The sequence below is a fragment of the Monopterus albus genome, unplaced genomic scaffold (genome assembly GCF_001952655.1).
Source record: "Monopterus albus unplaced genomic scaffold, M_albus_1.0 scaffold18.1, whole genome shotgun sequence".
In the NCBI taxonomy this organism is placed as follows: domain Eukaryota; kingdom Metazoa; phylum Chordata; class Actinopteri; order Synbranchiformes; family Synbranchidae; genus Monopterus; species Monopterus albus.
Window position 1 is genome coordinate 7,676,578 of NW_018127898.1, and position 21,968 is coordinate 7,698,545.

Consider the following 21,968-nt stretch of genomic DNA (forward strand, 5'->3'; position numbering starts at 1 on the left):
ATAGATTTCTTAAGAAATCAGTGTAGTTCTTGAGAAAGGAAATGTGTTCCAAATGTGTTTGTGTATTATAACTCCGCTACATTTGCTTAAAGGCTGTTGTTTACATTTATTGTGCAACCCATTTTTATGTGGTGGAGTTGGGGGAAGGGGCGCTGTTTTCATGATCTCTTCTGAGGAGAGGCTCATCTGCCCACACTGTGACAATCCCTGGCGTATATCAAACTGTGGGGGGAAACCAATAAAGATGAAACTACTGACTATATATGGCTGAAACATCGGGGCTCTGGCACACACATGCGCAACACATTTATGCCTCTGCTTGTTGCAGTGCACTCGACTGAGCATTCTCCTCTCCTCCCTCCCACTCACTGACCGGAATAGAAACCGAGTTACTTAGTCCGGCAAGACTTCAGGTTCTGTTTTCTGTTGTAAAAATCGTTAGATCTGTCGCTAAAGGGGTCTTAAAAGTCGCCAAATCTGCGGAGAGGAGCTAAACTCTTGGGCTGAGGGACTGAGTTCACGCCAAGCTGGAGTTATTTCCCGCGTTACAAATATTGAGCCATCACTAACAGAGGTAAGTAGACACCTCACTGATGTTGTTATTACGAACGAATAGGGCGCAACAGGTTTTTGTAGGCCTACTACCAAGTCTCATCCTTAAGGTGACCAACATGTAGGCCTAGTGGATTTTTTTAAAATCCAGCACAAGAATAAACTACACTTCCTGCCACAACCTTCAAAATAAAACTAAGTTTGACTTGTACAGATGCAGGAGGAAAGGCAATAGAAGTCAATGAAGAAATGACATGTAGCCTATAGGAAGTATTTCAGAATACATTTTTTAAAGTAAGTGATACAAATATTAAATGACTTAACTATCAGGCAGTACACAAGAATGCAAAATGTTTATCGGGTCATAAGTAGGCTAATTGTAGACAAAGTCACCATAACAAGTGTCAAAGGAAAAACTAATCCTAACTAACCCATTTTACATATACATACTCAACAGTTAAAATCAACGCCATGGGTAGGCAAGCGTCCCAGGCATTCAAACAAATAAGTTAGCATTTAACCAATTCAGTGTCCAGCAGCATGTGTGTTGTTTAAATAGGCTATATTAATTTAATATGTGTCAGGAAATGCCAAGCTAAGCAAAAAAAGATTTGCTGGCAGTGTAAATCTGAGAATTTAATTTGAAGTACCTGTAATGTGACATCAGTGCTTCCTTTACATAAAACATACAACCACAGATAAATAAGCAGACCTTAGTTAGTGAGTACAGTGATGACTGTCTGAAGGACTATAGCTTTCTAATCATTTAATTATCTTTACAATATAATTGCTCTAGTCAGATAGAACATGAATTATTTTGAATTGCTGGCCGTTCATGTGTACAACTGAGGTACCCATATTGCAGCTATTCATGCAATACCAGGAAGAGTTTAGTTGCAGCTGGGCCAGTGTCAGGAGCTATTTACGTTAACATGCCATTCATCCAGCTAAAAATAAACATACACATTCACTGTTCCTTTAGAACAACCTCCTGCAATCGGTGACTGAGAGCACAAACGAGCTGTCAGGTGCCGCCAGTGATCTCTTGTGATATAGACATTATTCAAGACTTCCTTAAATTTTGAAAACTGTGCAAATGCTTCTTGTTGTAGCTTTCTACTTGAGCGCTGTTGCCTTCTGGGCCCATCTTCAGCTGTGAACTCTACTACATCAAGCTCCAGTCAGACATGTCATCAGCATATGTTGCTACTATAGCAGCCATGCTTTCATCTACCGCCTATAATCCACCCATCAATTACAGCCCTCGCCCCTCCCAAGACAAAACACGGCATCCTAAACGCCCCCCCCAACCCAACAAAGCTGTCCACTGCCCTCCGTCTATACAGACACACCCTCATTTACTAGAGCCTCTGGGATCTTATGAGGAGCAACAGGAGAATGCTGCAGACTATGGCATAGGTAGGTAGTGCCCCTGCACCAAACATCAACACACTGGTTCAGATCTTCTCTTTAATGCAGATGGTGCATTGCGTTGTGTGCAGGTGGTTATTACCCTGTGGAAATTGGAGAGATTTTTGTTGACCGTTACCAAGTTGTTAGGAAGCTGGGATGGGGTCACTTCTCTACTGTATGGCTCTGCTGGGATATGGTGTAAGTACAGGTTTGGCCTTCTGACTAAACCGAATAACATCATGCAGTGATGATATAATATAAACATGATAATAGGTAACTACTATAACTTTACATGCAGGAAGAGGCGTTTTGTGGCTCTGAAGGTGGTGAAGAGCGCTCAGATGTTCACAGAGACAGCACTGGATGAGATCAAACTCCTGAAATGTGTCAGTGTCATGGTCAGATTGTCTCCATCACTTTAAAACTTTCACTTTCTTTGTTGATGTTGAGATACAGTATGTTTAATATATGATCATCAGGTAAGGGACAGCGACCCCAAGGATCCCAAGCGTAAGAGAATCGTGCACCTCATCGATGACTTCAGCATCTCTGGAATGAATGGAGAGCGTATCCTTTACAGAGACATCTGATGTCCCGCTGTAATCCCCTACTCACACACAGACAGATGCTACTATAATGACATCCTGCCCCGCTCACCTTACACTGTAGTGGTTAGACACAGAGTACAGATCTCGTCAGTGTGTTTTAGCCTTCTCCAAATATTCAAGAAACTCTGAATACTCTAAGTTCTACCATATGAAATTGTGTCCTTAATTGGTCTGCAGATGTGTGCATGGTTCTGGAGGTGCTGGGCCACCAGCTGCTGAGGTGGATCATCAAGTCCAATTACACTGGGCTCCCTCTGCCATGCGTTAAGAGCATCATCAGACAGGTGCTATGCAGCACTTATTCCATGCTTGTCCTTCCCTTTCATCAGTAACTCAGGTCTTTTTGTGAAAAGATCTTCTATTTTTGCTATGACAGTGACTCAGTTAGGTTCATTATCACAGGTTCTGCAGGGTTTAGATTACTTGCACACTAAATGCAAGATTATTCACACGGACATCAAGCCAGAAAACATCCTCCTGAGAGTGGACGAGGTTTATATTGAGAAACTGGCGGCCAACACCAAGCTCTGGCAGCTGCCAGTGTCCTCCGCTGTCGCCAGCTCATCAGGTTTGTGATGCTGTGTAAATAATCACATACTGTATGTTTGATAATGATTCTCTATACAATGACTCGGATAATTTACAGATGAATATGTGTCATTTGTCACATATTCCTGTATTTTTCCACACATTTAACCTTTTCTCCTGCTGATGTCTTTTCTTTCTTCCAGTGAAGAGAAACTCCAGAGTAAAACGCGTGAGTAACCCCATGTTCATTTCTTGTATTAAGATGTTTGCATTCCTTTTACAGTCACATTATGATTGGCCTTTCTGCTATGATTTTTTAAGAGTTTGTTGGGGAGGCTGACTGGGGTGTTCCACACTCTTGGGGAGTGGGTAAGATGGATTGCATGCCAAACCTAAAAACATATTTGTGCCGTTAATATTGCAGCAGTTTCACCCCACTTCCTGCAGTGATGTGAGCAGCTAACTTGGTCACAAAGCTTTGATCTGTAAGCAAAAAGCACTAACTAACTTGTGGTACTAACAATGGTGAGTACAGATGTGAGACACTTTCAGATTTTCAGTTGCTGCACACAGCTGCTTTGATTTGCACTGTTTGCACTTCCAGCACAAGCATAAAGTTGTGACAATTCACTTTGTTTTTTACTCCTTGCTGACTTCTGATTATTTCCAACAACCAACTCCACCCACGCAGTCCAGCAAGGTCTCCGGGAGCTCAATTAAGAGACTGTCGAGGAAAGACAGGAGTCGACGAGGACAGGAGAGTGCATCTGACCACAAACAAAGAGACAATCCTCATGTGTCATTTTCTGATGTCACTCCTCCTTCTAGCAACCATAGTTCTACCTGTCACTGTAAGCTCACAGGCCCTCCCCTCACATTTAGAAGGCAGACTTTGCTGTTGGAGGACAGACTGGATTCTGCTCCACACAACCAGAGAGCCTCCATCTGCTCGTGTCCAGATCTCAGCAGAGATGCACCTGTTTCTGTTTCTAGATCAGTGTTGTTACATCAGGGTGCAGACAGAGAGCTGCTACCTTCACCATCCTCTCCCTGTGGTTAGTGTCACAGCATTTGTGTGTTGTTGTTTTTTTTTGTGTCTGTTCATTCCTATTTTTGTGAAAACTTTATATTGACAGTTTGGCAAGTGTCTTTAACTTGGTTATAGTATTCATGGCTGTCAAATTCTTTTATGTATTTTAGGCATCAGTGACTCAGATGCACTTCTGGACCTACTGAGGCCTCAGAATGCTGAGAAAATTCTCATCAAGATAGCTGACCTGGGCAATGCCTGTTGGGTGGTGAGTGATTTATTCAATAAGCAAAATAAACCTGAAAAACTAACTTTCTGTCTGAATAATGGGGTTAGACAAGGTGGGATATTATCACCGTTTCTCTTTAGCATGGATGATCTTTCAGTTGAATAGTTGTGGAACTTTATTAGCCACCTCATGTGACTTGGCGATTTTCAGTCCATGCAGTGCTGGTCTTCAACAGCTGTTGAGGACTCATTCACAATATGGGTTAGAGTTTGACATCAAATATAATGCTGAAGGAAGACAGGAAATTAGTATTCCTTGATTTCTTCCTGGCTGTTGTTGCCCTTAAGGAATGTAAGGACATAAAATATTTAGGTTATCACATAACTGACAATCTCTCGGATGATAAAGACATCTACAGACGGTGTAGAAAGTTATACGCACAAGCCAATATCTTGGCTTCAAAAGTTTGTATGTGCTCGATGACTGTGAGAATCTCCTTGTTGAGAGCTTATTGTACCCCCATGTATACTACCCATTTGCGGCACTGCTACAAAACAGCAGTATGCAGAAACTGTGACCTATAATGATAGTGTGAGGCTGCAGTGGTAGTCAGATGTCTGTTAGTGTTGGGATACCCACCTGGGTGGCTGTCTTTGGGAATCTCATATATATATATTTGTATGGGTAGGCTGTCTGAAGCCACTAATAGTATTATTTTAGGTATAACTAATGCAAAAATGAGTTCAGTTTGGATGTCATCTGAAGTGAGGGGGCATTGGAGTTCCTGCCTATATGCTGTTGCTAGATAAATAGGTTTGCACCTTTTTAATGCTATTTTATTGCTTTGCATGTTTCTTGTACTGTACAGTGGTGTGAAAAAGTATTTGCCCCCTTACTGATTTCTTATCTTTTTGCATGTTTGTCACACTGTAATGTTTCAGATCATCAAACAAATTTAAATATTAGTCAACGATAACACAAGTAAACACATCATGCAGTTTTTAAATGAAGGTTTTTATTATTAAGGGAAAACAAAATCCAAAACTACAAAGCCCTGTGTGAACAAGTGTTTGCCCCCCTGTCAAAACACTGGTTTATCGCACCTCAGTTCAATTTCTCTAGCCACACCCAGGCCTGATTACTGCCACACCTGTTCGCAATCAAGAAATCACTTAAATAGGACCTGCCTGACAAAGTGAAGTAGACCAAAAGATCATCAAAAGCTAGACATCATGCCGAGATCCAAAGAAATTCAAAAACAAATGAGAAAGAGAATAATGAAGCTCTATCAGTCCGGAAAAGGTTATAAAGCCATTTCTAAAGCTTTGGGACGGCAGCGAACCACAGTGAGAGCCATTATCCACAAATGGCGAAAACATGGAACAGTGGAGAACCTTCCCAGGAGTGGCCGGCCGACCAAAATTACCCCAAGAGCACAGCGACAACTCATCCAAGAGGTCACAAAAGACCCCACAACAACATCCAAAGAACTGCAGGCCTCACTTGCCTCAGTTAAGGTGAGTGTTCATGACTCCACCATAAGAAAGAGACTGGGCAAAAATGGTTTGCATGGCAGAGTTCCAAGACGAAAACCACTGCTGAGCAAAAAGAACATAAAGGCTCGTCTCAGTTTTGCCAGAAAACATCTTGATGATCCCCAAGACTTTTGGAATAATACTCTGTGGACAGACGAGACAAAAGTTGAACTTTTTGGAAGGTGTGTGTCCCATTATGTGTGGCGTAAAAGTAACACCGCATTTCAGAAAAAGAACATCATACCAACAGTAAAATATGGTGGTGGTAGTGTGATGGTCTGGGGCTGTTTTGCTGCTTCAGGCCCTGGAAGACTTGCTGTGATAAATGGAACCATGAATTCTGCTGTGTACCAAAATATCCTGAAGGAGAATGTCCGGCCATCCGTTTGTGACCTCAAGCTGAAGCGAACTTGGGTTCTGCAGCAGGACAATGATCCAAAGCACACCAGCAAGTCCACTTCTGAATGGCTGAAGAAAAACAAAATGAAGACTTTGGAGTGGCCTAGTCAAAGTCCTGACCTGAATCCAATTGAGATGCTGTGGCATGACCTTAAAAAGGCAGTTCATGCCCGAAAACCCTCCAATGTGGCTGACTTACAACAATTCTGCAAAGATGAGTGGGCCAATGGGTAGGCTGTCTGAAGCCACTAATAGTATTATTTTAGGTATAACTAATGCAAAAATGAGTTCAGTTTGGATGTCATCTGAAGTGAGGGGGCATTGGAGTTCCTGCCTATATGCTGTTGCTAGATAAATAGGTTTGCACCTTTTTAATGCTATTTTATTGCTTTGCATGTTTCTTGTACTGTATATATTATTATATTATATTTCTTACATCATTATTTTATGGACCCTAAACATGTCTGAAATAAAAGTTTGATTGATTGATTGATTGAACTAAATATAATAATTGAGATATTGCATGCAAGCACCATTTTTAATAGATAAGCTTATGCAAATATTGCACTTAAGAGTAAAAGTCTACAACTTCATGGAGAAAGTTAAATAGATTCTTGTTAATTTGCACTGAACTGAACAAGAATTAAGACTTTTCTATGTTACAGTAATAGTCATAGATGCAGATCAATTAATAATGGGACATTAAAATCTTATCTTTCTTGCTGTCAGCACAAACACTTCACTGAAGACATCCAGACATGTCAGTACCGCTCTGTGGAGGTCCTGATTGGTGCTGACTACGGCACACCAGCCGATATCTGGAGCACTGCCTGCCTGGTGAGACAGGCACCTGCAAAGCTGTGTGTCTCTCCATCCCTATATATGTTTCAGTCCAAATTGCCATTTCTGCATTTGTAATGATCATTTTTATTTTTGGTCCCTTGTGTATTCTGTAGGCTTTTGAGCTGGCCACAGGGGACTATCTGTTTGAGCCCCAACCAGGAGCCTCATTTTCCCGGGAAGAAGGTTTGTATTGTTCACTACATCCTTTTTTGTCCTTTGATTAAACTAAATGTGCTTATAATACAATATCTGTGTGTCCCTACAGATCACATTGCCCACATCATTGAGCTGCTGGGACCCCTTCCATCTCAGTTTGCCCTCTCGGGGAAAAACTCAAAGCGATACTTTAACCGTAAAGGTAAAGTATAAAGTAAATTATTCAAAATACAGTAATGCCTCGATAATGCTTCTTTGTCATTGTAATCTGACATGTAGGAGTGGATAATATGACTTAGCATTTTGGAGTTTGGATCAAACTGTTGTGCTTAACACAAGGTTTTATTTTATTATTAAGCTATGTACTATGTATTTGGCATTATATGAGACCCCTCACACTTGTTGATTGCTAGAGGAAATGTTTCATTCATCTGTTGCTGTGGTCAGATAGTTATGATCCATATCAGCAAAGTGGTGCATGAGTCTACTTCTTACCTTGGCCAGGGCAACTGCGGCACATCTCAAAGCTCAAGGCATGGAGCTTGTTTGAAGTCCTGCTGGATAAGTACGAGTGGCCCCAGGAGGAAGCCAGCCAATTCAGCTCATTTCTCCTGACCATGTTGGAACTGCTGCCAGAGAAAAGAGCCACAGCTGCCCAGTGTCTGAAACACCCCTGGATTGTCTCCTAAAGACAGTGGCTCGGTGTTGTTCAGGGCCCAGTGAAAAATCTCGCTTTTTGAGAGCAGATTCTGACACACTGGACACAACATAGGACTGAGAGATGGATGAGATGGATTTATTCAGACAGCACTGTTTCTCTCTCTCTCTCTTTCTCTATACCAACTTGAAGGATTACCCTGATGATTCTGTGAGGTGCCATTTAGGCCATAATCCATGGGTCCTGGACCGCTCACACACATATATACTCCCCCCGTAGGGTTGGGATTGTGTACATGAGTACACATGTACGTGTTGGCCATATCGTAATCGTTTAGGCAACAACTGACTCGGCTTTAGAAAAAAAAAGCCAGAGTTCCAGGGTTCATAAAAAGTGCCGCTGGTAGGAGTATATTTTATAGTTTTCTAGAACCACCAGCCGCCATGAGAAAAAAAAAAAGTTTCTTGTTATAACCAGAAGCCTTTCTCCTTATAACATGATACTTTTCTCTTTTTTTACGAGATATGTTCACCTTTAAAACATGACTTTTCTCATTATTACAACACACTGTACTTTCTCATAATAACGAGCCCTGCACAGCTTGGAGTGAGTGCAGCGCACACACTCACTTTAAGCAGTAGCTTTACCGTAGCTCATTCAGTTCAACAGCCTCTGGCTCATCAACACCCTCCCATACCAACTTTTCACACAGTGACCAGCAGTAGGTGTGCTCCTGTCCATGAACATCTCTGCTCTGACTGTTAAATCCACATACAATAATTAGCCCACCAAATAACACATGAATGCAGCTCATGAGCAAAAACTCATGTCCCGATGATAATACAGGCATTATTGGCAGCAGGTGACTTCATTGTGTGCACTGTTGTCACTCACTCCAAGCTGTTGCAGACTCACATTAGGAAGCAGAAATAATATGATCCTGTCTGGAGGTGTTAATACATGTTATATAGCTCCTCAGGCCATACATTTGAAACTGTATTTCTATATATAGACTATATGCTGATTGTGCATCGACTGCCAGACACAGTGGCCTAAAACTTGAGCAAAATCATTAAAAAAATGTATGTATGCTGCATACAGGATTATGGCTGCAGGTGCCACTGCTCATTTATATACCTTTCCACTATTTCCTAGAGTGTTCATAGCTCACTTCAGCTCTGCGGATCGCACAGGCTGACCCAACTTCTCCCCTTCTGGTGTGGGTTGAATATAACTCACACATCACACTAGAGAAAAGTGCATCCACTCACAACAATAGTTTATCAGCTTTTAATGACACATGGAACCCATTTTTAACACATTTAAAGTTGAACCAAACACCTGGGGCTGAGGCCACGCACATTCCCACCAACCTCTAAAAATGTAAGAAGCTACTTTTAGTAGTAGTACTCTTATCATTATTATTGTTGTATGTTTTCTCTCCTTCTCCCTTTCTTTCTTCATAGACTGTATAAGTTAGAAATACCAGTTCACACCCTCACACACTACAATCATGTAAAACACTCTTTGTAATGTCATGTATCTGTTGTCTTATCGTCTATGTTCTGACCTGTTTTGTTAATGTGTTATTTTGTTTCAATAAAAAAAAATATATAGCATATAAATTCGCATTAAGAGTCTATGGAAATCACCCAGTTTCCTGCTCTGTTCAGTTTCAAACCAGAGTTAAGTTTAAGGACCTTATCGTATCATTTAATTTTTAATTATGCTGTTTCAGTCTGCTTTTGCTTTTATAGTTTTCCTTTTTTTTTTTATTCTTGTCTACCAGTGCAAAACAGTCTACAAAGGTCTTGGAAGGTTAAATAACAATGATGGGTGGGAGGCAGTGGGTCAAAACATTTTGTAACGTCATCTCTAAATTAAAAGATATTTTCACCTCCATTGCCTGAAGAAGCAACATATAGCTACACACCCCTGCAGTGCATCAAAGCCTACCTCATGACAGCAGTGCACGGACTGAGCCATCCTCTATGCTGGACAAACTGATCTTAATGTGCAGCCGGCTGTGAGACGAGTGAGTATGGACCATCTCCAGTGTGGAGGATGGTTTGTTTTGATGAAAATTTGGTTGTAGCTTGTTGTCTGCCTACTAACTACAATTGGAAATGGGATTGTATGTGTTTTAACAACATTTCGCTTATGACTTATTGATCCGGGAACTTCAAATCTTTCCAACTTTGATGAAATCTTGGCAGTGTCTGTCATCATCACACCACACCCCTTGGGGCATGCTGTAATTTGTATTCAGGGTAGTAGACTACCATATGGAAAAAAGTGTACACACTGTCAAAAATTTTCCAATACTCATTTATGAAAATTTCTAAATGTTCCCACCCCTACTCCGCACACATTCATACATATATTCTCCTCATATACATATGTTCTTTTCTCACATGCATATATTGTCCTCACACATGCAGATTTTTTATTGCATACATATATTTTTCTTTCACCTATATTTTCACATTGACATTAATATATTCTCTTTTCACATGAAGCTGTAGGCTTGTATTAAAACACTACCCATTTATTAGGTTTGTATTGTTTTTGTTTACCTGTATGTATTATATTTAGGTTACATTTAGTCTCCTTTCTTGTCCTCCACAATGCTTCCTTGTGTTTACACTATTTTGTAAGGAGGGATAAATCCTTAATATTTCTATTCATTTTTTAAAAGGAAAAGCATGTCATATTCATATTTGTCCTATGAAACGGTATGAAACCTTCCTTCTGTCCTGGGATGTACTCTATAAGGGGAACATGTCCCCCCAAAATATGAAAAATTGAAATTTGTACAAGGCTATAATGTTATAAACATATCCATGCAGCCTATATATTCATGTATTGGCCTCAGTCCAAGCACAAAAATTGTGGTTATCATCCAACATTAAGTTCGATTCAGCAGTCATCTACTTGCAATAAATGTTGATTAAATGTGTATTTTGACACAGCTGGAAGCAATCTGATGAATCAAATTTTTTTCAGAAGCTACTTGATCTAAATACTGGAGGTCTTGTTTCGACAATATTAAGTTGATAAGCTTAAAACTGTGATATGATATGAATAACTGGGAGCGTGTGACTTTAGCCAAAATTTTAGAAAAAAGGTAGCTGCAAACCAGCTAACTAATATTCAGAATGCTCTTAACACTCTTGAAAAGTTCTAGTTTGGCTTCCATAAACTGCACTCCACAAAAACCTTTCAGTGTCAAATGACAAATTTCACTAGAAATGTAATTTGAAAAAAAGTTTTGAAGCCTGGCAAAACGTATTTACCCTTTTTAACTTTAGTGTTTGTTATAATATATTTATCATTCAATCCTTATTTCCAAAAATATATTATGCCATTTTACAATGTGGTAAGAGCAAAATATTATACTTAAGTGTGCATTCACTTAAATATATATTAGAAATATTACTATTACAATCTACAATAGATTAAGTGTTTTGATATGAACATCTGCAGATTTAATTTCAGAATTTCCCCTTGGGGGTTAATTAAGTATCTATCCATAAAATCTGCAGCTCACAGATCTTAACTGTATAGTTTAAAACCTGCTTTGCAAACATTCTACTGTTTCAGGTCAGTTCTATGTGCCACTGTCTTAACAGCGGAAGGATATGAAACTCAGCAGACCAGCCTGGACCTCACGGATGCTCTAACCAATCAGCTAATAGATATTCGTCAAAGCTCGTTTCTATTGGTTCAAAGCCCTAGGGACCGAAGAGTTACGACACTGCGGGCTCGAAAATGGTAGTGGTGGGTCACATGTCTGATGTTAGCCATATGGATTAGTAGGGTTTATCACCAAATTTCTAATTCTTCTTCTAACAGAATATACCACAATCAGCTAACAGGGATTCCATGTATCAACCACACCAGAATAAGAGAGAGACAACTTTTCCGCTAACAAAGGCTTTGGTCCCAACCATTGGAAACTAGTATCAGCGTTTTTCTGAGGTAAGAGGCTGAAATCAATTATGATTATGACCTGTATTATATTATAGATTTAGCAGTAACTATAACTGGATATTAACACTGTTTTACAGCATCTGAACTCCTTGCTATCAACAGATAAATAGAATAAAAGACATTACATTAACATATGATAACAGACTTAAGCTTGGCACAGAACTACCAACGCCATCTAGCGTTGTGGCAGTGTAATTGCAGAGTGACAGACCTGGCACAAGGGTAAATACAACTCCGTAGGCTCGACGTAGATTCAACGCAGAACCATAGATCTAACCCTAACCCACATATAGAAATGTCACTTTGATGGATAAACGTTTTATTAGCCTACAGTGACTTATTACAGTAGAGCTTGTGTTGTCTTTTTTCCATCTTAGATAAAAGTAGAGTGAGGAAAGATAAAGTGAATTGGTATCTTCCAGCTTCTGACTGACTGAACACACCTGAGCCAGGTAATCGGCAGCAGGTCAGGCAGGGATAGTTGGAAAACAAGCAGGACAGCGGCCCTCGAGGACTGGAATTGGCCACCCCTACAATCGAATATGGTTTTATTCACTTACGCTTTATTCTACTGTACTCATAAAATCTTTTATATGAGCATTAGGAATATAATAGTTTTTCAAACATTAGGTTGATGGTCTCTGCAAAATGTAGTTTAAAATTGTTGTACCATCAGTGTAGCAGTCTCCTGCAATATAACATTTATTTTATCATATTCAGCAGTGAACCTCCAGACCCCTCCTAGAGTGACAGTGACCCCTGGAACACAGACAACCATGGTGAAATTCAAGAGTCTGATGGGACAAGACCGAGCAAAGAACACAGACCAGGACAGTGATACCATATGCAGTATTGGCACTTCTACATTTTACCCTTTGGTATACCGAGACTTTTTCTTGTGTATGGGCATTTCTCCTAAGCTGTTGGAACTCTTTTCAGCCCTCTCCATGGACTCGTTTGAGATGAACTGCATTTCGAGGCAGCAGTCAAAATGGACAGTTTAAGACCTTTCCACAAGCCTTTACAGTAGCATTTGTATTAATGAGTCAAGGGGTTTAGAATACATATGAGGAGAATATGTGTATATGGTCTCATAGTCATTCCTTGCAGGCTCACATTCAGCAATGTATACAAGGCTAATTAGGTTTGATGGAGGCGGAGGTGAGAAAGTTGACCCCAGTACAGTCAAAATGAAAACTTTACCACAAATTAACTACCTGTTTTCAATGCTTCCCACAACACCAACAGATAAATGGTTCAAATCACTCAATTTTCTAACTTTGCAATTTTACTGGAATAATAAGAAACCCAAAATTGCCCTGTCAACACTCAAGAACAAATCAAAAGGTGGCCTAGAAGTTCCCAATTTTGAGTATTATTTCTTAGCAAATCAATTATATTTAGTTAAATGGATTCAGAAGGATAGTTGTAATAGCTCATGGATAGAACTAGAACAAAATAAAAAAAAAATACTTCAGCTACAGACCTTGCCTTTCTACCATCCTCAATTAAGAAAATGAACAATTTCAAGAATATCACAATCTCTGCAACTCTGACAAACTGGTGGAAAGCAAACAAAACCACCAAATCATCAATAACAGTGTACATACACTCCAATTTGGCATAACCCTGACTTTCAGCTGCATAACAACAACCCCATCCACTTTCCAACATGGCAACACAAAGGAATCACTCACCTTCATCATCTATTTGAAAACAACCAGTTTTTTTTTCCATTTAATACATTAGTCCAGAAGTATGGAGTTGGGAGGGGAGAATTTCTCCAGTACCATCGGTCAAAATCCATAATTAAATCAAAGATCAATACAATCAACAACCCCCCGCAACCTTCCTTGCAAGCTGAGGAGATAATGAAATTTACAGACTCAAAGAAGATAATATCTAAACTTTATAAACTAATGTCAAATACAGATAGAACAACAACAATACCAATGACTAAGTGGGAAAAGGATTTGTCGCTCCCCCCAGCCCCGACTTCTGGACCGAGATCTGTAATATCTTTTCCATGACTACCAACATAAACGTACAGCTTATACAATATAAGACTATTCACAGGACTCACATCACACAAGGTAAAATGTTTCAAATGAGTTTCATTGATACAGATACCTGCTCACAATGCACTCTGGGTTGCACCGATGATTACTTCCATGCTATTTGGACCTGTCAACCTGTTTACTCCCTTTGAGTAGCGGTGACAGAGAAACTCTCCACCACCTTGAGCTGTATATATACAGTCTTATGCAAAAGTTTAGGCACCCCTTGATAAATAACAGATTTTGGTGATTTTTTATTTGAACAGATGTTAACACAGTTTCTCTTGGAAATGGAAAAAATGCACAATATTTTCTGCAAACAGTGATGCATAGTTACTTCTTATGCCATAAATTGAACAAAAATAAAAAATAAAAACATGATTATGGCATGGTGCAAAAGTTTGGGCACCCTAAGAGTTCCAGAGTCTCAAAGTCTCTCACAAGGTATCAGACCTTAATCAGCTCGTTAGATCTGATGCACAGCAACAGCTGTCATTGGTAAATGCCAATTTCAAAGCTGTACAAATACTTTGACTCTTCAAACCTTGTGCACACACTTGTGGACACCCAGCAACCATGGGTTCCTCTAAGCAGCTGTGTAAGACCCTGAAAATGAAAGTTATTGATGCCCACAATGCAGGAGAAGGCTACAAGAAGATAGCAAAGCGTTGTCAGCTTGCAGTTTCCACAGTAAGAAATGTAATTAAGAGATGGCAGATCAGGGGAACTGTGGAGGTCAAGATGAGATCTGGAAGACCAAGAAAACTCTCGGACAGAACTGCTCGTATGCTGGTCAGAAAGACAAATCAAAACCCCCATTTGACTGCAAAAAACCTGCAGGAAGATTTAGCAGACTCAGGAGTGGTGGTGCACCGTTCCACTGTGCAGCGATGCTTGCACAGACAAGGCCTTCATGGAAGAGTCAGCAGAAGAAAACCTTATCTGCGTCCCCATCATAAAATCCAACGTCTGAAGTATGCAACAGGACATCTACAGAAGCCCGATGCGTTTTGGAAACAAGTGCTGTGGACTGATGAAGTTAAAATAGAACTCTTTGGACACAATCAGCAAAGGCATGTTTGGAGAAAAAAAGGAGCAGCATTTCATGAAAAGAACACCTTGCCAACTATTAAGCATGGGGGTGGATCTATCATGCTCTGGGGTTGTGTTGCAGCCAGTGGCACAGGAAACATTGCACGGGTGGAGGGAAGAATGGATTCCACTAAATACCAGCAAATTCTGGAAGCAAACATCACACCATCTGTAAAAAAGCTGAAGCTGAAAAGAGGATGGCTTCTACAACAGGACAATGATCCTAAACATACCTCGAAATCCACTATGGAATACCTCAAGAGACGCAGGCTGAAGGTTTTGGAATGGCCATCACAGTCCCCTGATTTAAACATCATTGAAAATTTGTGGGTAGATCTTAAAAGAGCTGTGCATGCAAGACGACCAAAGAATATTACAGAACTAGAAGCCTTTTGCAAGGAAGAATGGGAGAAGATCCCAAGTACAAGAATTGAAAGACTTTTAGCTGGCTATGAAAAGCGTTTGCAAGCTGTGATATCTGCCAGAGGAGGTGTTACTAAGTACTGATTGTGTAGGGTGCCCAAACTTTTGCACCATGCCATAATAATGTTTTTATTTTTTATTTTTGTTCAATTTATGGCATAAGAAGTAACTATGCATCACTGTTTGCAGAAAATATTGTGCATTTTTTCCATTTCCAAGAGAAACTGTGTTAACATCTGTTCAAATAAAAAATCACCAAAATCTGTTATGTATCAAGGGGTGCCTAAACTTTTGCATAAGACTGTAAACACCAAACGGCAGACAGGCAGTGGACCTTATTCACTAACATGCGCATAGAAATGTTCTTACCTTGTGCACAAAATAAGTGCAGGAGACATTACCATCATATTCATGACACCAGCCAATTTTGTTCTTTCTATTGTGTGTATGTTAGTGTAAATCAGAATCATTCTAAAATGACAGGCGCATTCCAGTGGTTTTCAAGTAGCCTGCTGCCATGCCCCCATTTCTCTATATACTTATAAACTAGAACAGTTTTTTAAATTTAATTTATTTCAATTAAAACTGTGATTAATCAGAATGACAGGGCATTAATTTCATGTTTATTTAATATGCTACATTTGGTCAATGCATTAGTAAATTAATCATTATAGCCTTAAATTATATTAATCAATTATATTAGCTATTAAAACCTTTTTAGGTGTGATGATGGGTCAGGCTGCAGGGGTAGGAATCACTCCTGAGCTGGTCGTGAGTAGATCCGGTAGAACTGAGGAGGTAATGTGGGAGTTCAGTTAAGAGGAGACTGTGCATCGACCTGTGATGGTGGCTGGTGGAGCTGAGGGTGCCAGGATCCAGAGAAGAGGTCCAAAGATACAGACGGGAACTAGGAATAAACAACATATGAAGAACAACTAGAAATAAGCAAAGTACAATCTAAGGAAGGCTGATGACAAAGAAAGAACTAGCAAGGGAGTGATGGTTAAGCCGAGTATAAATAAGGAGTGACAAAGGAGGCGCAGCTGAAGAGTGTCAGGAAAATCAGGGCAGGTGTGTCTAATCAAGAGAATCAGTGTGAGGAAGCAGACTAGGGCGAAAAAGAGAGAAGAGAGGAAGGTGCAGCCGGGCAAACCTGACACTAACCTCTTTTAACTTAAACCAGATACCTGAGGCCGAGGCCACGCGCATTCCCACAAACTTCTAGAACTATAACAAACTGCTTTTTACTTCATTATGGTTACTGTCACTAGTCCTCATGGTCCATGGTTCTGTTTTGAGTATCACACCTATCAAACCAAATTAACTATGAATATCACCTACCCCTCACCTTCTTTTCCCCTCTTCCCTCTCTAATCATTTACCGATCTGTTAATCTCATCTATTTTTGTTTTATGAATGTGGTTACATATATATCTGAGTGTATACATAAGTATGTGAATGGAAAAGTATATAGCATATGATTGATACTGCTTTATTGCTTTTTTCTTCTTTATTTTATTACTATAATCATTAATTTTTTATCAAACTCTCTTTTCATTCCTATACATTTATACCCCCTCCATTTTCCCAATTTATTTGGTTTAATTATATTTTCCCTTAAGTAATGAATATCAGTCTGCATAGAGTTGGATACACACACACTACACACTTTCACACACACAACTTAATACCCTCAATTAATAATCCCTTTGCCTCTTTTGTTAATGTCTGTTGTCTCATGAACTATGTTATGTGCTTTGTGCTGTAAATGTGTTTAGTGTTGCAATAAAAAAAAGAAAGTTGATCCCTGTATCCTTAAAGCAGGCAAAAGAGAGAACAGAAAGCTTATCAGGCTATTGCTTGGACGGCTGCCCAGACTGAGCAAAGGTGATAGCCATGACCACAGGCAAAGGGGGGGTCACCAGCAGAAAAGGAGGTTTTTTGGATGTGTTACGAAACATATGTGATTCTTGTAACCTAAACCTGAAGGAGTCAGCGTGACTTGCAATTGTCATGTAAGTTCATGTTTATTATTTTAGAAACCTATACTGACCTTTGAAATAATAGTATATCCCTTATTAGGTTAGAGAGAGGTGGAATGAAGCAAGCCCCAGGCAAGGAGGAGCTCTAGAGAGTATAAAAGGGATTTTCTGAGCTCTGTAGTCATTCCGTCTCCATAGACCCGAAACAAATGCTGTTGAGGTGTTTTGATTATTTTCCTCAATAAATCTTGTACTTTGCAACAGACTGTTTAGACTTTGAGTGATTTTTTTTTTTTTTGACTGCAGATAGAGAACTGTGTGGGTGAGAACTGGACCCCTTCTGGCCTTGAGAAAAAGTTCAGTGCACAGTGCCACCTGTCTGAACATGTAAGTTTTATATTTAGTTGCATATCAATGACACTGTAAGGATGCATGGATTTTTTTAATGCCTGGTAAATGTTTCTTCCTGTGTGTCTGTTTTGGACTAAATTGTGTGTGTAGTAATAGCTTTGGGAATTTGAGAGAACAAAAATTAGGTTTCATTTTATGTTCTAATAACCATTATATTCTTATTCATCTTCATGTGATTGTACAATGATAACTTTTTATGATATGATTTGCATGGATATTGCATTTAGTATGTAACTTGGTAATGTGCAGTTATATATTTACACAATGATGGTGCAATGTGTGCTTATCAAGTAATGCCAAGATCATTCTGCATTTCAGTTTTTGTATCTGTTGTTCTACGTTAGGAGAATGCCAAAGTTCCAGTGCTCCGCATTTTGTGACACAGCTCTTAGCCCCCACATAGTTGCCATGCAACTCCAAATCAAAAGGAATTAACTCAACCATCATTGGTCTTTCACAGTTGCATTAATAGTGCAAGGAAGAGTCGTGCCCAGCCATGCTTTTCATGCTTTCCCTCGAAAGGAGCACTAAGGATTCTGACTGTGCTTTTCTCCTTTTGTGCTCTGTTCCTCCCACTTGATCTGTGCTTGTGATATTTAAACAAACTAACCGCTTCTGAGATTAGGAAAACTACACGCAAAACACAGTCTTATGAATTTACCGGCACTTAATATGTGTGTGGGTGTGCAGCTTAAACATGGCAGCCACAGCAGTGGCTGATAATGAAAACAGGAGCTGTAACAGTGTCGTACACTGCATAGTAAACACCCATCTCATTAGCCTGCCACAAAGGCTGAGGTAGAGTGACGGGAGATAGGAGAGCTTTCATTTATCTCAGGCAGATGTGGTCTTATTGCGCTGTGTGTTTACAGTTTCATTTACCCAAGCCTGATATACTGGAGCATCACATCACCATGTTGAATTGTGTCTGCTCTCTTTTGGATGCAGGATGTGGCTGACTCTTTTCTACAGCTGTACGGGTGTAGCAGCTCTTCTGTATATTCTGTACAGATGGGTGATCCCAACTGCTGTGCAGCATCACGGAGGACTGGCGCTGATTTGGCATGTTATCATTGTGGAGTGGATAATGGACACACTGACCCAGTCCACCCGTCCTCAGGTGGGTCTTCAATATAAAATTCTCACCTCTCACAGCCCTGACACACTGCTAACAACATTGGTGTGATGTCCTGCTGCAGAGGAGACTGCCTGATCGTAATGGTGAGATTCAGGCTGACAGAAAATAATGAAAATAAATGAAACGAGTGCCCATTTTCACACACAGGTCAAATGTCAATCACACCAAAGTACATGTTTATGTAGCTGCGCACACATGTCTGATGTATATTCTAAAGGTTGTTCAGATTAACATTAATTTATAAATGCTCTAACACAAATTTTACAAGTCCAAGGGTCGACAGCCACGTGAGCTGCTTTATACACACGAGGCAGGTAACAAGCAGAGGTGCATGTAAGCTCATACCCATAAAACAACGGGCAAGCCAACACTAGTACAAATATGTGAATACACCCTTGCTTCCTGAGAAGACCTCCTTCTTTTCTGCATAGTAATTAATTTGGGCTGACGACTCTTCATCTGGCCTTATTTGTTTTTTGACCAAAACCTGTTCCCACAATGTGGATTAGTAAACAAACACTTAACAACCCTACAAAAATGACAGAACTTAATTTTACATTTTAGACTTGGAGTTTTTTATGTAACCTTTATGTTCCAGGGTAACATCCCACTGAGGTTTACAGCCTCCTTCTCATCAGAGCCCTGCTAAGATAGCGACATAACAAGTAACAGACAATAAAACACATAAAACCAGATAACAATATATACTGTAAAACTTTTTATTTTATTTTAATCTTTGTTGTTGTTCACTTTTAAATGACATAGCTACCATGTGTCACTGCAGCAAGACACAACACCAAAAGAAAAAGAATTTTATGCCCTGATTAACCTTATGATAAAGAAATATGTAAAGGTGCAGTGAGATATTTTTCTTTCTTGTGTAATAATAACTAGGCTACTCTTTGCTGTGACAGTGAGCTACATGAGAAGAGTCTGACCACATGTGAATTGTTTGTTTATACTCTTAAGTCAGAAAACTGTAGACATGTTTGTTTTGAGCGCTATGGGGGCAGTTGTGACACCTGATCTTTTTTCAAATGCAAATTCTAAGTTTATCATATCTAGACATATAATACGTCAACAGATGACTCATTCTAGTGTAAATAGTCTCAGAGAAACTGAGCGTAGTGTTGCAACTGTAATTACCTTTACTGCACTGAGTGTGGGTACATTGGGAAAATGTGCATCAAGTTTAATTTAAGTGAACTCTGTGTTGGATTTACTGCTGACAACTTTATTTCAACTAGTCTTCTTTAGGCAATATCCATATGTGTTAGAACATGAAAAAATGTGAAGAGGGGAAGTCAAAAATATCTGCCAAATATTATTTTATGTATGCATTTTAATAGCCTGTTAATGCTAGACAGACCTTACTAAGTGGTTCAGTTTGTTTCCCTCCGTCAGCGGATCCTGAGTGCAGTACAGAAGAACGCCACTAGAGGGGACCCTCGCAGCGTGATCAGAGCCATAGATCAATTCTGCAGCCAGAAGGAGTGGGCCATGAATGTGGGGAATGAGAAAGGTGCTGATCTGTCATTCTCTGACTGTGTGTTTGTGTGTGTCAAATCATTACTTTACTTGATCCAGCTGTATGTTTTGGTACCGTATCTCCTTTCTTTCCCCATGTCTTTGACCGCAGGCTGTATTCTTGACTCAGTGGTGTCTGAGGTAAACCCAGCCACTGTTTTGGAGCTGGGAACCTACTGTGGCTACTCCACGGTGCGCATCGCCAGCCTGCTTCCCCCTTATGCCAAGTTCATCACTCTTGAATTCAACCCAGACTTTGCTGCAGTTGCTCGTCAAGTCATTGCGTGGGCAGGACTAGAGGACAAGGTAAAAAGCCTGATATCTTTACACAAACTGACACTCAACTCAGTTAAACCGTGTGCACGTTTGCGTGTTTCTTTTTTGTAGGTGCAGTTAGTGGAAGGAGCATCTAGTGACTGGATTCCCAAAATAAAGGAACAGTTTGGGATTAAAACCTTTGATTTGGTTTTCCTGGATCACTGGAAGGAACACTACCTTTCTGACACAAAACTGATGGAGGTAAGTTGGTTATACACAATTTATGTTGGTCAAATTCATCTTTTCTGCCATGACACTCACTTAGATTTTTTTTTTTTTTTTAATCAGGAGTGTGGCCTGCTCAGAAAAGGCAGTGTCCTACTAGCGGACAATGTCATCTGCCCTGGAGCTCCTGACTATGTGGAGTATGTGCGTAGCAGCCCTCGATATAAAAGCCACTACTTCAGGTCACACCTGGAGTACACCAAGGCAGAGGATGGCTTGGAGAAATCTGTCTTCTTAGAGTAGATTTTTTTTTTTTTTTTACCAGAAAGTGTCATGTCCTAGCAGACCTCAGACCAGACTTAAAATCAGTGTCTCTTTTCAAGCTTGTTAACTTCAAATTAAAAGTAATACATACCTGTAAAGTGAAAACCAATACTTGAGTTGTGTGCTTTATGGTAACACCATAGCCTACTTGATGCACTCTGTCTGTACTGCTACGTTAGGCTGCAGTAGTGATGCTATGTTCAAGCATCTCATTGACAGATGATGACCTGCAAGCTGATCTGGAGGCTGCTTTTCCCAGCGCATCAACTCAAACCAATAATAAATCTAAACCAGCTGCATTCTGTGGTGCACAAATCAGTTTTCTGCTCTGCTATTTTCCACCATTGTGCCAGGTGTGTGTGTGTGCATGTGAGAGAAAGAGAGAGAAAGTGTGTGTGTCAGTGAGTGATTAAATGCTGCTCATCTAATCTCTGAGTGACAGAGTTCCATCATACTGCAGGGGGAGGGGGTTCTTCATTTGGATGAGCTGTATGAAAAAGGGGCCAATCCACCTAGTGCTTTCTTCACTAGAGCCTGCATGATAATCCCAATCTGTGGCCATTAGTGCACTGAGTGAGCGAGGAGAA

General features: G+C 40.0%; 2 protein-coding genes across 7 annotated transcripts; both read left to right on the forward strand.

Annotated features, from left to right (window-relative positions):
• The first annotated feature begins 132 nt into the window (after positions 1–132).
• On the forward strand, positions 133–9,265 carry LOC109956289 (SRSF protein kinase 3-like). Its single transcript, XM_020593278.1, has 15 exons — positions 133–574; positions 1,665–1,971; positions 2,055–2,163; positions 2,264–2,351; positions 2,445–2,532; positions 2,751–2,857; positions 2,976–3,141; positions 3,305–3,330; positions 3,423–3,470; positions 3,793–4,156; positions 4,302–4,399; positions 7,024–7,131; positions 7,251–7,320; positions 7,403–7,495; positions 7,798–9,265. Exons 2-15 carry the CDS (start codon positions 1,740–1,742, stop codon positions 7,980–7,982), a joined length of 1,782 nt encoding a protein of 593 aa, XP_020448934.1. The 5' UTR covers positions 133–574; positions 1,665–1,739; the 3' UTR covers positions 7,983–9,265.
• Positions 9,266–11,662: 2,397 nt separating this feature from the next.
• comtb (catechol-O-methyltransferase b) lies at positions 11,663–21,948 on the forward strand. 6 transcript variants are annotated; one of them, XM_020593261.1, is made up of 9 exons: positions 11,663–11,725; positions 11,807–11,932; positions 12,665–12,822; positions 17,805–17,885; positions 18,858–19,029; positions 20,452–20,569; positions 20,687–20,880; positions 20,962–21,093; positions 21,181–21,948. In XM_020593261.1, coding segments are annotated over exons 4-9 (798 nt in total). In that variant the 5' UTR covers positions 11,663–11,725; positions 11,807–11,932; positions 12,665–12,822; positions 17,805–17,883; the 3' UTR covers positions 21,361–21,948. The 6 variants fall into 6 exon arrangements, with proteins under 6 accessions (XP_020448917.1, XP_020448919.1, XP_020448921.1 ...); XM_020593263.1 differs by adding an exon at positions 12,367–12,396 and having other exon boundaries at positions 11,703–11,932; XM_020593265.1 differs by having other exon boundaries at positions 11,703–11,932; positions 12,668–12,822.
• The last annotated feature ends 20 nt before the right edge of the window (positions 21,949–21,968 follow it).

What these genes read in the sequence shown, in the direction of transcription:
- LOC109956289 (XM_020593278.1), top strand. Translation starts at nt 1,740, where the DNA reads ATGTCATCAGCATATGTTGCTACTATAGCAGCCATGCTTTCATCTACC. An exon ending in AGATCAAACTCCTGAAATGT is followed by an intron (nt 2,352 to 2,444) that starts GTCAGTGTCATG and finishes TATGATCATCAG; the next exon opens with GTAAGGGACAGCGACCCCAA. An exon ending in GAAACTCCAGAGTAAAACGC is followed by an intron (nt 3,331 to 3,422) that starts GTGAGTAACCCC and finishes TGATTTTTTAAG; the next exon opens with AGTTTGTTGGGGAGGCTGAC.
- comtb (XM_020593261.1), top strand. An exon ending in GGGCAGGACTAGAGGACAAG is followed by an intron (nt 20,881 to 20,961) that starts GTAAAAAGCCTG and finishes TCTTTTTTGTAG; the next exon opens with GTGCAGTTAGTGGAAGGAGC. An exon ending in CTGACACAAAACTGATGGAG is followed by an intron (nt 21,094 to 21,180) that starts GTAAGTTGGTTA and finishes TTTTTTAATCAG; the next exon opens with GAGTGTGGCCTGCTCAGAAA.